The sequence below is a fragment of the Hemiscyllium ocellatum genome (assembly GCF_020745735.1).
Source record: "Hemiscyllium ocellatum isolate sHemOce1 chromosome 27 unlocalized genomic scaffold, sHemOce1.pat.X.cur. SUPER_27_unloc_32, whole genome shotgun sequence".
Taxonomy (NCBI): domain Eukaryota; kingdom Metazoa; phylum Chordata; class Chondrichthyes; order Orectolobiformes; family Hemiscylliidae; genus Hemiscyllium; species Hemiscyllium ocellatum.
Genome location: NW_026867501.1, coordinates 281,337 through 297,431, shown reverse-complemented (window position 1 = coordinate 297,431; position 16,095 = coordinate 281,337). Strand labels below are relative to the sequence as shown.

Sequence of the window (16,095 nt, the reverse complement as noted above, 5' to 3'; positions counted from 1 at the left end):
CCTGTGTAGATGTAATTTTCTGTTAGAAGCAACTACTTTTTTTTGCTAGAAATCAATGGACTCTTCATTCTTCAATTTAATTGGCAAATCGTACATCTGAATCAGCTGGAGAAAAATAATTGTGTCACGTTTGAGTAACGTAATTGTACAGGTAGACCATGGACACATTTTTTGAAAGTCTTTCAGTGAGACAGTTTAGCATGGTGAAGAAAGTAGAAACAGTTGTCATGGCACTGAGGGAAGGAACACCTCTATCAGCCATTTACCGACGTGATTTTAAAAAAGGTGCTTCTTGATTTGGTTTCCAATAACATTAGTATCATGATTTATTGAAAAGATGCAAAGTTATAATTTACTTCTGCTCTATCTTCGATTACTTTTAGGTTTGATTTTGAACAATTGCAAAGCTTTCCTTCCCTGCAGGATTCTTGTTCCTTGGACATGCCGAGTGCGTGTAAAATGTATCTGAAGCAAATTTGGTTCTGTCCGCGCACGCTGGATTGAAACATTTCTCTCCAAATTATCAATGTTTTGACCGACGTAAACCTTGACTAATGTCAATTCAGCCACTTCTTACAGAACAATATTTAACCTGTATAATTGGAGTCATGTAACCACATAGTTATCAAGTCTGATATAAAGCATTCTCAGATATTCACACTTCTATTTTGCAAAGTAACAAGCAAATCTTATTTTACAGATTCGTTTCAAAATAATCAAATAAACCACAAACAAATAAATGTCAAAAGAGGCATTCCCTTGCCAAATAGCAGGAGCAGGCAATTGGAGTATGTTCTAAATGCGTGGTTTATCAGTCCATGAAATATGATGAAACCTGACCAGACTGATTTCTGTCGTGTAATTATTGCATGCATGGTTTATCCCTGCTCCCTTCTCCACATCACAGGACCACACTAATGGACACTTTTTAGGACACTCTCTCTTGCTGCAGATACACACAAACACACACACACATGCACACGTGTGCACACACGCACACACAAACTCATTCTCACAACCTAATGTTTCTGAACATAAATATAGATTGATTCACTGGCACCAAGCCTCAGTCACTGAGCAACATTCAGCAGGACAAACATTAGCTAACTGTCCGACAATAACCTTTAGTCTTTGGATATTGATGAAAAGAAGGTTTGTAGGTTGATTGATTTGCTGAACTAATCTGGTATTACTGGGTAATGTTCAGCAGCAAGAATCTTCCTTGCTTTTGGCATTCCATATCATGCTTAATGAGGCAATATTAGAAGCAGGACTTGGGTCGATATTCCATAATAAACCAGGAGCCACTGTGAAATTATCAGGGGAATCTACACTTATCATGCTACATTATTTTCCCTCATTCATCCGGAAATGATGAATAATGAATTGGAGCAGGATTTGGATTGGTGATTCACAATATTCCAAGGGTAACGCATTGTGGAAGAAATCTTTGTGATTATCTGGTAATCAATGAATAATGATCAGATGCTTGAACTGAGTTGATGTCAGATCATAGCCACGCTACGTATTCTGAACGATTTCACTGAGTTCATCCAACTTCTTTTAGTATATTTCAATTTGTTTGTTGCTGATTGTTTCTGCTGGACTGCAGGCTGTGAGCAGAATACTCATTCCACTTGATTACCTGAAGTGCTGTTACTTCTGTGCCAAATCATGCTGATTATATGCTTTGGTTTTGTTAAAAGATGAATTATTTTACCTAGAAAAATGCTGAGCAACATGTAAGTATTTTCATCCTTTGCTGATCACATTAATGCAGAAAAAATCTGAACAAATACTCAAACTGGCAAGTTTCTTTCCAAGCTTTTTTATACTTTATGTTTGTTTTCTTTTCTTTTCGGTTACCGTACTGACAATTTTGATATTATCTCATGGAAAATTCGGTCTGTCCAAATGTATTACCCAATACCTTTGAACGATGGCTGCAGCGAATCTACCGGTTGTAGTTCTTGACCTAACATTGAGGCATATTCCAATTGTTTGCACATTATAATTGATTTTCCTGTAATTTGGCCGTGTGTGCACTATTCATGCTATCCTGGTTTACGTAGTCACTGATTGTTCTCTCTTGTTCACTGTCTCTTTAACTTTTGATAGATTTGTGGCTATTTGTTGACAGAAGCTGAAATGTAAATACCACACCAAGAAGACAGCGCTTGTTGTTCTGGGAACAGTTACTGTATTGAGTTGCATCAAAGATAATTTCTGATATTTTGGGTGAGTCCTGGCTGGAGAACACTCCCTGGTTTTGTGGCAGAACAACTGAAATTCTTGAATCTCCTATTTGGGTATTAATGGAGTTCATTCGTACATTCTACTCACTGCTGTTCATTTTGCCTTCCAATTCTCCTGTTTGTTTATTTAAAAATCCAGATATTTGATAAGCAGAAAAGCCCGGAAGAGACTGCATCGTCAGAATGACGAGGAAATGCAAGAGACCCAGATATTGAGATCCAAAGGAAGTGTATAGATTTACTATTTATTTTCTCAGGGAATTTCATCCTGTTATGGACAACTTTCATGCTGTATCTTATTTTGTTGAGTTATGAGGCTATATGGTTACCATACTCCGTACGGGAAATTGGATTTATGCTCCATATTCTGAGTTGCTGTACAAATGCTTGCATTTGTGTTATAACTCAGGCTAAGTTCAGAGAGCAGTTCAAGAATATGCCGCTTTGTCCATTTAGACACATTGCATTATTCATTCAATTATTTCCATAACTGATGCACTTCAGCAGCAGTACTCAAACTTATTCCAAATTATTTTTGATGCACGAGTCCCTTCGGATTAGTGTTATACATTAATAGGAAAATTGACTGCTACATTGTATCAAAATAAACACATATTGTCAGTGGGTTACATTTAACAGAAACAACCGCACAACATATTTAGCTTTGGTAATGATGATGATGATAAATATGATGATAATAATAATAGTGGTCTAAGCAGTCTGTGGTGTTACTTGCTGTACATATTCCCGTGAGCTGCAGGGGTGGTAGCGTTGATAATCTCGGGGCTCATAGCAGTTTTATCATCAGTGAAAACATTTGATTAGTGGTTCCAGCTGACATACACAGATCGTGGTAGAAATCGATCTCAAAGCAAGCTCCAAGTGAGTATCAATTTGATAATAACAAGATCCACGTTTTCTGGAGACTGTCAAAGTTAAATGGGGCCAATTCTTGATCATCTCCTTTGAAAAGCGGCTTTGAAATCAATACTACAACCAATTAATGTTGGAGATCGCAGCGTGTCAGACAGTATTTATGGAGGAACAGCAAGTTGACATTTCGGTTCGAGATGACTCTTCGTCAGAGTAGAAGTGGACTGTGGAGGGGGCAGCATCTATGTTATATCTAGGGGATTGGGAGGTATGCGATGTAGAGTGCTTGTGAACAAAAGTTTGTATTTCAGATTAAGTGATAATAATTTAGGAATGGCCAGAGAATTGTGTATTTAACTGGCAGACTTGAAAGGGTAGACAGTACCACTGAGTTGGGGGGGGGGGATGGGGCGGGGGTGGGGCTAGCAAGACAACATGGTGACCGAGAATGCAACAAATAAAGCTGAAAATAACGGCGCTGGTTCACATTTTCTATGTGTTGAGCTCAATAAGACGTCCAGAAACACAACTTTATTCATGAAGACTTCTACCATCTCACGGTCACTCTTGCTCAAAGGATCTCTCACCACAATGTTGCTAATTAATCCAATCTCTCTACGCAATACCTACTATAAAATGGCTTACTGTCTAATTGGTTACTTGATATATTGGGAAAGGAAAAAAATCCTTCATGCCTTCAGGAAATACTCGTCCAGCGCATTGCTTCCAGTTTTCTTAGTCTAATCAATATGTAAATTGAAGCAAGTACAACAGATAAACTGCATCAGTCTCCAATTTCCTTTACAATATACTGCCCAGCATCACAACTACTGTTTGGTGTTAGCACACAATGAAATTTCTCTTTGGTATTCTACATTTCCACCCATACAGCTTTCACATAGTGTAGGCTCCCGTTCTATTTTACTAGTGTGATAATCGATTCTACCTCATCTCCCTTTACTGTCTTTCCTGAAAAGTGAATAATCCTCGATGTTGAGTTCTCATCCTCAGTCATCCTGGAGACAAGTTTCTGTGGTCGCAATTATATCACATGCATTAGTAAATGTTTACGTGTTTAATTCATCTACGTGATTAAAATGTCACTCGCACTGAGGTACAGACCTTTCAGGTCATTTTGTTTTGAGAGATATTGCGATTTCTGAATCACTGCAAAATGTTGCTCATTTTTATTATTGTCTTTAGTGTCTCTGCCTTCTACTTTCAAGTTTTCCCTCACTGTCGTTGTTTCTGTCCAAACTTCACGTCCTTCCGACTTGTGCATTGTTTCCCATTCGCCTACCATATTATTTTAAACGCTTCCCAACAGCAATAGAAAACACTTCCCCAAGACATTGATTCTCGTCCATCCCAAGTGCAGACCTTCTGGTTTATACTCGTCCTATCTTCCCCTGAAACGGATCCAGTGTAGCACCAATTTGAATCCCTCCATCTTGCACCAGCCTCCAAGCCATCTATTCCTTTAAGTTATCTCGTTATTCTCACTCTGGCTTGAATGTGACACGAGTAGTAATTCCAGGATCACTACTTTTGAAGTCCTACATTTAACTTTCATATGTAACTCCCTAAATTCATCTCATTGGACAACATTCCGATTTTTACCTGTGTTGTTGGTGCCTTTATGTATCATGACAGCTGGAAGTTCACTCTCTCCCCAACTTCACGTCCCCCCACCCAACCCCGCGAGGCCTCAGAATTTTCTTCAGCCGCTTGGAAGCTTCCTTGACCCCTACATCACGGAGGCAGCATACGATCCTGAACTTTCTTTTGTGGAGGCAGAAGCATCTCCCTGTTCTGCTAATAATTTCATTCCCCATCACTCCAGCTCTGACAGGTTTTATCCTCCCTCCTGTGCAAAATGACCAGCCATCTTACCATGACCCTGACTGCTGCATATTTTTCTTGGTGAGCCATCTCTCCCAACAGTGTCCAAAACTGATTATCTGTCCTGAAGGGAGATGACTGCAGACGACCCCTGCACTGCCTTCGTGCTCTTCCTCTGTCTGTTGTCTTAGCCTAGGTCAGACCCCCTCAACATATTTTTAGAAGGTAATCTGGAACGTAACCTTTCCTTATCTTAAGGCAGATAAGGAGGCAGCTGACTGAACCACAGGGCTTGAAGCAAAACAGAATGCATTTAAACGCTACAGTTGAAACACAAACAATAGGAAATAAAATTTAGTAGATCTTAACTTCTGGAAACTTAAATGACCGACACATAAAATTAGCGAAGGAGCTGTTCCATATCCTATAACATTTCAAAATGCACACCATGACAAAAGTTAATTTCATGCACAGAGTCTTACAGGAGAAGAGATTTCAAAAGGAAAATCAGTCAAGCATCTTCTGCTGAAGCATGGAACATTATTCACTGCCGCAGCTTCCGCTGTTATACCGAAAACCAGCAGCTTCTGATTGATACAGCAATAGGAAACTTATAAAATATTGAACTGGGAGAACAGAACACTCTCCTGTTTTTGTTACACTAGGATCTTTCCCAATATTTCTGTACCTCTGACCATTTTTCAAAATAATCTATGGACAAAATAACTTTTTAAAGAGACAGCTTTGCCACACTGTTGATCACTCTTCCTAAGTGTTTTTTTATCTATAGTGTGACTAAGTTACTAAACGTGCTATCCATAGCTTTTTCCATCTCGCTGAAGCTCCAAAGTGAGTCCACCCGCATCTACCGAGCTATCAAAGTGTCAGACAGGGGCTGCATCTGGGAACACATCCTGCACATGAAGGAATCAGGGACATGGGAACTGTCCTTGAATTACCAAATTGCATTGGAGGTGCATAGGATCTCCTCCCATGATTTAACACTTAAGTTAACAACAGGAGTAAAGTTAAGTGAAAGGAAATAAGAAACAATCATGTCATTTCGTACAACAGAAAAAGTTAGCGTCGGCGTACTGGGAATCATGCAGTGAGAAATACAAATGAGTTTCGACTCATAAAAGAAAACAGAAGGATCAGCGAGAGAAAAGGCAGTTGTGATAGTTACTTGTGATGGCGAGTTAATAAGTGTTTGTAGAGGTGCCTGTTGTACTTAACGAGGAGACTGAGAGCCTGGTTTATGTCTGATTTGTGCTGAAGTAATCAGTATTCATGCAGTAAGTAACCAGGGATTCTCGATATTTTCAGCTTGAGCAGTCAGATGCTATTTGTAGTCCCACAAGAGCTGGACGCTTCAGTGAATGATTCTGAGCTGCTACTTTTTCTGAAATCTCTCTTTATGTTGTTCCCTCTTGTATTGTAGAAGTACATTAAGCCCTGTCTTTGAATTGACCTCTTTGCCAAGAGGTGTGTTGAGAATACAATGTAATAAATCAGAACTAAATATAACAAAATAGAATAGAATAGCATATTCGTTATTGTAACATGCATTCCTTTGCAAGAATTTCGTGAAAATGTTTTAAACTGTCTGCCTTCTGAAGGCGACATCTTAAGTACAAGTACCTCGGTAGAAATCCTGCATACAACAGAGGTATACAAGTAGTTGCATTACTTTACAGAGTTTAAAACTAAGATCGAAAAAAGAACACATTTAAAGGATTGACATTACAGCAAGACAAGACATTTCAAATACACATGACATCGTTGCAGCTCAGCATAGCGCATCCACGTTGATTCCAATCTACCAGCTCCACTGCAAGCCTCAAGTCAACTCCATTCTAGCACTCAGTTGCTCCAAGGTAAGTTCAAGTATTGCTTTCCCCAAGCCAGTCTCGGTCCAGATCGCGCTTCTTACTCACGTGTCCGAGGTGACTTCTTGTGCTGCTCTAGGACTCACAGCTCACGTGATGCTCGGAGATTTGCATCCCATGCGCTGCTCCAGGGATTCTGGGTCCTTCCAACTACATGATAATTTAGAGCTTGTAAACCAGGCTCTCTGTCAGGCCTCGTTGCTCAGGTACTTGGTATGCATGCCTGCTGCTGCAAGACGATTCGGTTTTGGGGTTCAGGGGAGAACAAGAAAAAAGAGAGAGAAAAATAACCAAAGGAAAGAGAAAGAGTAGCAGGGTAGAAGCGCTCCAGCAGGAACGCTTTTCTCGAATGCCGTCTTGCCAGGGAACTGTTATGGTAGTTGCGGTATTCGAACAATTAGTTAGGAAATTGTACTTTATGTATTAATAGGTTATGTTTTTCACTCGTTAAGTTATTCTAAATAATGTTTTCTTTTGTTTGCATTTTAACTTCATGACATAAATTAGTTGTGTTTTGTTTAATGTTGTGTTATTTCATCAGTCTCATCATATCTGGAGCAATGAGTTCGCATCTATTTTTACAATAAGAAAATGTTAGGGTCTTGGCACCCTTCTTAAGATATTTTTACGTGCTCTCGTCTCGTCCATAAGAACTGTAACACCGGGAATGAAGAGCTGATATTATAAAAAATATTCAAATTCCGCATGTGTTCAAAGAGGCAGGATTAGAAATTCCTTATTTAGTGGATTGGTGAAGAATAAAGAACGACCAATCCATCAGTTCAATAACAGCACAGCTCGAGAAGAAATATTTTTGTTACCGAATCACATCAGACCTCATTGACAGTCGAGTGCATGGAGTTCGTGAGGTGATGTCAGGAGAAGAAAAATTACAGTGGGGAGAACGGAAAAGAAGAGCACGATGCCTTGGTGAAACTGGTTTGCTGTGGTTAGAGCGGTGAACCTTTATTGTAGAGTACAAAATTCTGTCATTCTACAGTTGAGAGTTGATTCGCCCACCCCTGTCCTGAGCATTGTACATAATGTAAAACTCGTGGAGTTTCGTGGAGCACCGGACAGAATCAGGAAATTTTTTTTTCGGGAATTTAAGTTTTTCAGGACGTAGAAGTTGCACATGCTAGTGAGTAATAGTAAAACCACAACAGAACCTGCACAAACAGAATCTAACTGACAGTTGAGTCTTCTGAGCAGTTTCTCACGATGGTGTAAAACCTCAAACTAACCAAAGTTATTTTATTCAATGAATAAAATATGATAAAATAAAATTAACTTCTAAATTCAAATTAAGGTGAAGTGGAAAAATCTACTCCCTTGAAGGAAGAATACACCTTCCATGACAATTAATGTAATAAATGGAAATGGTAAGTTGTTGATGATGGAAACTCAGCTGACCTGAATCTATCGTTTTCATCTGATTTTTCTGTGAACATTAAGAAACACAGTTTATGCATTCACATAAAATCTTGCTAGAAAGTACTTGTCTAACTGGGATTTATTTCCCTCCAAAAATGTAAATTCAAATTTAAAATCAAATATTCATGCATTTGTCATCTTGTTATTATCACTGCTTTCTGGAGCAGTGTTACCCCGACTCTTTCTGCTTCTCCAGAACTCCACAAATTTGAACAAATTCTGTAAGTGTTCATTGAATCTGCTTTGTCTATTCTCTCCCTGCGTAGAAGAGAACAAATCATCTTCCCCAAGTACCAGTTTTCTAAGAAAAGTATTGAAAAATGCAGAAAGTAATATCTAAAATTAATGTTCACAAAATCACAATCTCATTCATAAAATTATCATCTTTCCATTATATATGATGAATTACCACACAATGAATAAAGTTTCTATGCTGCAGTCCAAGATTTCAAATTTCCCATATCCCTCAACTGCAAACCACTTCATTTGTTTGTACAGCTGTCTCTGTTCTCTGTATTGCTGTTGCTGCAATCGTCAGGACGTTCAGGTTTTTGTACAGCTCTGTCTGTGCTCTGTGTCACTGTGTCCTAATCGTTAGTCTGGTTACGTTTTTGTACAGTTCTCTGCGTCATTTGGATCATAGTGTATGCTGAGCTCCGACTCAGTGCACAGTAATACACAGCAGAGTCACTTTGTTGTATTGTGGCGATATATAAACGAGTAATTTTCGCTGCAGAGTCAATATCAGCAGAAATTCTTCCTCCCGCTGCATTTTTGTTATTCAGCTGTCCTGAAGTGTATCTCTGAAGCAGGTATTCCAGAGCCTGTCCTGGGGCATGACGGTACCAGTAAACTGTGTACTGACAGAATCCTGAATATTTACAGCTTAAGGTAATGGTGTCACCTGCAACTGAGGTTTTGACAGTAGAGCTGTGAGACTCCAGGGACGGGGAATCTAGAGAACATATTAAGAAAAAAGATTTTAGAGCACTGGTTGTGCTGGAAACCTGGAAATCGTGCAAACATTTCTGTTATTAAGAGATTTTTTTCTTAATTTAACGCAGCTTTGACACGGTCTTCATCATAATTAACAAATTAGTATCCAGATGTTGCAATTTCTTGCTGTTGGCAGAGTGCGTTGTTATTACCAGATTCAAACATCAGAATGCATGATAAGAATTCAGAATTAAGACTAAATTTCAAACGGAATTTGCAAATGAACTGCAACAGGGAAGGATCCCACGAGAACGGGCAAAAACTACAGAATGGGAGGAATTGGTTTTATTTGAAGTATCTACACATGCACTACCGATACTGTGTTGTCTGCTTCAATCGATTTTATTAAAAATCTTCTTCTGTATTTCTGTTAAATGTACATCTGGGAAAAAAAATAGTTCATGCTCCTCTTCACTCAGATGTTCACTCTGCAGATTTACATAACAGACAATTACCCCCGCCATGTTACATCTTTATGGTCAGTAAGATCCAACAGAACGTCATAAAACTCATCAGCAGTTATTGACCTAGATGAACGGTAAGTATCTGTAGGCCACAGTATTCGGGAAGATAATTAAGAACAGTACTGGCACAGCAGAAGATCATTCGGTCTGACGTGCACATACTGTGTCTCTGAATGAGGAATTCAATGACTACCACTTCCCACTCTCTGCCAGCGGCTGACACACACTTCCTTCTTAGATAATTATGCAATTTCCTCTAGAACACCTTGGCCAAGTTTGCCTTTCTTGCAGTCTCAGGAATTACATTATACATCACAAACATTGAAATTAAATTCATTTTGCTTAAGTCGTCATTGATTCTTTTATCTATTCAATGTGTTTGTTTCAGTTCTGGAGCTTTCCACCAATTGGAGCAGTTTGACACTATCTGCTCTGTCCACACTGTTCATGATTTTGATTAACTTCATTAAGTATGGAGGAAGCGAATGGTTTGGGGCCCATACTAAAACTGTTCGACAGGACTTCCCTGGTATGGAGGATTTTAGCTGTGAAAAAAGTTTGGGTAGAATGGGTTTGTTGCCACAGGAACGCAGGAGATTGCAGGGCGATCTGACAGACGCCTGTAAGATTGTGAATTGCACGAAGGGGATGGAAAGTATGAGTTTTTTTTCCCAGGGTGGAGGGATGAATTCCTCGGCGAAACAAGTTCAAGGTGCGAGGCGGGAGATCGTAGAAGAGGTACGCGATCCAAGTTTTTCACACAAAGAGAGGGGAGTGCCCGGAAGGCGTTGCAAAAGGAGACGATGTAAGCAGGCACAGTAGCAGATTTCAACAAGTACCTGGACGAATACACTGAAAGGAAGGGAATGAAAAGATACAGATCATGTGTGGAGAAAGTTGTGGTATGGAAGGGAAAATGTGTCAATGGAAACTCAGAGAAGTGAAGGCCCTGATCTTGTGCTGTATTGTTCTTTGTTCTCGATTTTTTTCGAACTTCACTTGTTGAAGAAAAGTAGCCAGAACATCTTCAATCCAGCTCCAGCTCCAAATTCGTTATACCGTGAAATAATTCATGTATATGTTTCTGCATGCTCTCTCCTGCCTTCACATCCGTCCAAAATGGCGTTTCCCACTAACTAATACAATGTTCTCGTTGGTTTCAAAGCATGTTCTACAGATTTAACAATCTAAATGCTTTTGGACTGAATGCTCCTTTCACTATAGCTTATGAGAATGATTGTATAATTTTGCAATTTATCACAACAGTTTCATTATTTTATGCCTGTATGTCAACGTACTGCGACATTCCATAACCACACTGTAGCTCCAGGCTAACCTTGGAACTATTCGTCTTTCCATATACCATGGAACTAATCTCTTTTGATTTCACTTCTCTAATAATTTCTTCAAATCATTTCATTTGAAAATCTATAGCTCTCATTTTGTGACATTGGCTTGCTGTTTCCCATCCTGTGAATTGGTTCCAAAGTCGCACAACTGACATTTGGGTTCCGGCATTGGCACTTACACAGTGGTTTTTCAGGCACTGAGAACTAGATTCTCAGGATATCTGACAATTTCAATGCCTCACTCCATTGATGAACAGTTCTCCGAGATTTCTGGCAAGGTGTTCTCTGAAATTTGAATCACATGGAGACATCAGATCAAGCATCGTCCATTCAGGGTAATTGACTGCATCTGTTTTTCTGCGCTCCAAATGCCTTCTCCCTCCTAAACTGGAACTATCACGTTTCTAACTGATTCCCATTTCCTTCCATTCCCTTCCAGTTTTCTTTCTCTATTTTGCAATGACGCCATCATCATAATGAACCATTCGTTCCAACCAATCCACTTGTCAGCCAGCTCCACATTCTGAACTGTCCCAGTTCAAATAAATTCCCCCGAATATATCTATCTATTGTCTTGGCACTTCATGTATTGCAAGGCGCTTTCGTATTGAGTGACATACAATTGGACCAGTCTCCACATGCATTTGGTTTCGCTATTAAGTGAAGGTCAATGATTTCTCTGGAACCTTTTCATTCTGCCAAATTTCGAAAGGAGCCCCAGGCTTTTCAAACTTTCAAAATGACACATAATCCTGCTCAAGCTTTTATTGAATGGTGTAAAACTAAATCAAGTTGATGATGCAAAAATCTGAACAGGAGAGGCTATTCCTCCCTTAAATAGGGCCGGAAAATTGAGGAACATCAGCGTGGCTCATCTGTCTTCGCATTATGCCCCCCACTATTTCCAAATACTTTGACATCGTTTGCATTAAAACATCTATCACAATGTGGATTATTTATCAGATCCCTTAAGAAATGGATACGTTTTTATTAAGTACAGCCGTTTTCATAAATTATGGTTAATATAATACAACCCCCTGTAATCCTATAGGTAACTGTGCCCCTGTGTTTGAAGTTGAACTTCAATTTCGTAGATTCAAAGAGATGTCTAGCATGGAAACAGACCGATCAGACCAATTCGTCCATGATGATGAGGAATCTTCAATTAATCTAGTCCCAATTGCCAGCATTTATCCCACATTCCACGTCCCACGTCAGCCTTCCTATTTAAATGCCTATCCTGTTGACTTTCAAATGTTGCAATTGTAACTGTGTGTGTGCCTTGCTCTGGCAGTTCATTCCAAAAGCGCGCCACACTCAACATGAGAAAGTTAACGTTTAGGTTCCGTTTAAATCTCCCCCCTCGCATGAAAGCGATGCTCTCTAATTTTGGACTCCCTCACGCTGTGGAAAAGATATTGGCTATTCACTCTATCTATTCTGCTCATCATTTAACAAACTTCTGTCATGTCACAACACAGCCTCTGAATCTCGAGGGAGAGAAAATCCTCAGTGCATTATGTATCTGCTTATGCCTCAAAACCTCGGAACATATGTGCAAATCTCTTCTGAGTCCTTTATAAGTTTCACAATATCTTTCTTATAGCAGGGATACCAGAATTGAACGCAGTATACGAATGGCCTAACCAATGTCCTGTTCAGGTGCAACGTGACCCTCCTAAGTGTTATATTGAATGCACTGACAAAGAATGGGACGCTTCAGAAACTCCTTCTTCACTTTACTGTCTACCTGCGACTCCAATTGCAAAGAACCTGCAGTACATCTCTTTATATGTCAAGGCTCACCAGGTCCTTACCACTAAATGTAGACGTCTGCCATTATTTGCACTAAAAAAGGCTGCATCTCATCTTTCATCGATTCTAAACACTGTTTGCCATTCCACAACCCAACAACCATCTTACCAAGATCTAGTTGTTTCTGAGGTAATTTATTTTGTCTACTATATCACCAACTTTGGCGTCTCTTCGAATCTTATTAACTAGACCTCCGTTATTCACATTCAAAAAGCAGTTCACCCAGCACCGATCCTTGTGACATACCGCTGGTCACAGTCCCCCAGTTCTCAGAGCAACACTGCACCACCACCCTCTGACCGAACAATAGATCCGCTTGCTGTGAAAGGAAGAAGCAAAACGAAACACAAGGCCTTAGCAACCCACTGATATTAAAGGTTAATTCGCCTCTGTATTTAGACTGACTCAACATACAGTGGATATTTATGTCTCTTGTTTACACGACAGTTAAATTAATGAGTTCAGTGTTATAAGAGTGTTATTCAAGGGTGGCATGACATGAACCTGGAAAAAATGTCGTTATAAAAGAAAGACTTTGGAGACGTCTACAGTGACAAACCGGGCAACATCTTAAAACCGGACATCGCTTGGACGGGTACTTGAGTGCGAAAGTCAGAAATGACCATGAATTATCAGATTGAAACGAGCCAGTTTATCAAAATCAGGCATTATCTAGATTCTAGTCAAACTGTTAAATACTGCGTTGATTGTCTGCTTTCTATGAATTGAAAGGTTGAACTCAAAGGGAACGTTGCATTCGTTTCTTATCTGGCTGTTCGTGCTTTGCCAGGAAATTCGAGATCCCAGTCGAAAAAAACCAGCATCAGCATTTCAAAAATTAACATTTACGATGGGTGGGTGCCTGAAGTTTATCTTTTCTTTCTAAGGGAGGAAAGGGGTGAAATTAATGCGAATATTTAGGCAACAGAAAGAAACATCAGAAAGGATAAAATTAAGTTCAGTCACTGACTGCCTAATTGTAAAATTCTGCCAGGACTAAAACTAGGAAATCTGTAGCCTGCTCTAACATGTTCTTGGCTTTGTGCCACTCCAGATCTCAGACAAATCATTGCAAAACAAGGTGTTCTTTCCTGATTCCTCATTCCCATTGTCAGAATCAGCCAGAAATCCTTTGCACATAAGACAGTTCCATTGTTCGCTGTAACATCCAATTCAACATGTGTGCTTGGGACTTAGCAGTTTGATAACCTGAATCCATTTAAAGCAATTGACATTGAGAGTGAGAGACTGGGATTATGTTTGCATTATCTTATGTCCTTTTTTTTCTAAGAATGATACAGATCAGGTCAACCAAACTTATTGACGCTTGTCTCAGGTTTAACTCTCAGCCATGAATCATGCTGCTAATTCTGCTCTCAAATCTAAAATTGCAATGAAAACTTACCTGAGAGAAATGTTTATTTTACATGAAGTTATGTTGGGGGAATATAGATCACAAGAATACAACTACAGTAAGTAGTTTCCTGCACAATGTTGAACACGGTCGGTTTTGAATTCACTTACCAGCTGTGACAGTTACCATTGTCCCAGATCCATCCACTGTGTCTTCGTAGTACCACAATGACAAGGTTCTCGGTCACACCTTTGCAAATAACTACTGACACACCAATCTCTTGGGTAAAAATCATCACTCGGTTCTACCTCATTATCGAGTTGCTTTGAGTCAGTACACTCAATTCCAATTTGGATATAATACGTCAGTTCAAGTTGACCTTGAGGAAATTCTAAAATCTTAGAGACAAGGCACAATAACCTGAACTGGAGATTAGCTCTTCTCAAAAATTGAGTGCAATGCAAAATATCCAGAATAGAAGTCAGAAAGTACAATAAAACCAAACCAGGACGCCAATTTCTTCTAATGCATACGTAGCGACGTGCCACAGAACATTGATTGTAATTGGACATGATATTTGTTTAGGTCTCATTCACCGTGTAATTCCAGTAGTCACACAATGTTTCTAGTCAGCATCAAATCTCTCGGTATGAATCAGAAGCGATTTTTTTTGTTTTAAAAGCGGCTCCAGGTCCCAGCATCAGAATTGGATCCCATCTGTTATTAGTGACGCTTAAGAGGGATCAGTCATTCCCAACACGGATTAATTAACAGCGATCAAACAAAAGACATCACTAACGAACGTTTTCAGCATTAACAAAACTCAAAATGATAACAGCGACAACCTAGTTTTGGTATAAACTGGACTGTGGAGTTGGTGGTCAGAGATGGAGACGTGGGGAGTTCAAGGCTAAAGGGCTTCGGAATTTCATTTACATCTGTGATAACATGCGGAGAGTTTTTTGGTATGGTGGGAGACCGGGTCAAATCACTGTGTGCTATATCTATACCAGGCTTTACAATAATATGTGGCAGTGTCCTTAACATTCACATCCTGAACCTGCAGCGAAAATGTCTTTTCTGCTGTGTTCGTCCTCACAACAAACCGTCCTCCTGACAAGATCCGCTCTCGTTTTGTTCCAGTCTCTGTTTGTTTGAAGAACTCCCCCCGCTTCAAAGGATATGCAAAGAAGCCACCGTAGAAAACGCAGTCGATGCTGAAAGACTGGCACTCTTTCTTGATGTCCGCTGGTGGGGACTGTACCACTGACTGACAAACGGATTCTGGAAATTAAACGGAGAGATATTAGTCCGCACAAAGGAACTGAACCAGAGACAATGCCGATTTTTTTTTCATGGATTCGGGAAGCTTTGTACTAATTGTGCACCATGTTGGATTGTTGGATCCGTACTAACCGAGTATATAGGTACACTGTAAAAGGACAAGTATAACTCCCATCGTGCTGCTGCCTGGTGTAGCAGATGTTTCATGCAGTCTGGAAGCTGACTGCTCCTCTGGGAGAAGGCAGCTCAGAGCTGGACTAAAATGAAGCAGAATGATCAAGTTAACATGCAGATGCAGCTGTTCTTGATCCGGATGTGAAATCATTGCCAACGTTACACTGACGTACAGGGGGTGGGGTTGGAAACTGTTGTGTGAGTAGAGGCTGCATCTACGTCCACCCAGAGAGCTGAGCGGGAAAGTTGGTCATCTGGTTTCATTTGTGCTTTTCTTTGAGTTTGAAATGTTGGTCCAGGGTCTCGCGATTTCTTTCACAATCTGGAAACCCCACTCGCTACATTCCATTACTAACATGGAGTCAT

General features: G+C 39.8%; 1 protein-coding gene across 1 annotated transcript; it reads right to left on the bottom strand.

Moving 5' to 3' along the window:
• Positions 1 to 8,880: 8,880 nt before the first annotated feature.
• On the bottom strand, positions 8,881 to 15,730 carry LOC132808133 (uncharacterized). The gene is made up of 4 exons (XM_060822007.1): positions 15,688 to 15,730; positions 15,276 to 15,555; positions 14,442 to 14,506; positions 8,881 to 9,248 (listed from the first exon to the last, which is right to left on the bottom strand). Exons 1-4 carry the CDS (start codon positions 15,728 to 15,730, stop codon positions 8,881 to 8,883), a joined length of 756 nt encoding a protein of 251 aa, XP_060677990.1.
• Positions 15,731 to 16,095: the final 365 nt, after the last annotated feature.

Bases quoted from the DNA above. Each gene is read 5' to 3' on its own strand.
- LOC132808133 (XM_060822007.1), bottom strand. From the start codon at position 15,730: ATGGGAGTTATACTTGTCCTTTTACAGTGTACCTATATACTCG. The intron at 15,556-15,687 runs GTTAGTACGGAT...TTTAATTTCCAG, and splicing joins ACAGTGTACCTATATACTCG to AATCCGTTTGTCAGTCAGTG. The intron at 14,507-15,275 runs ATATAGCACACA...GTGACCGAGAAC, and splicing joins TATTGTAAAGCCTGGTATAG to CTTGTCATTGTGGTACTACG.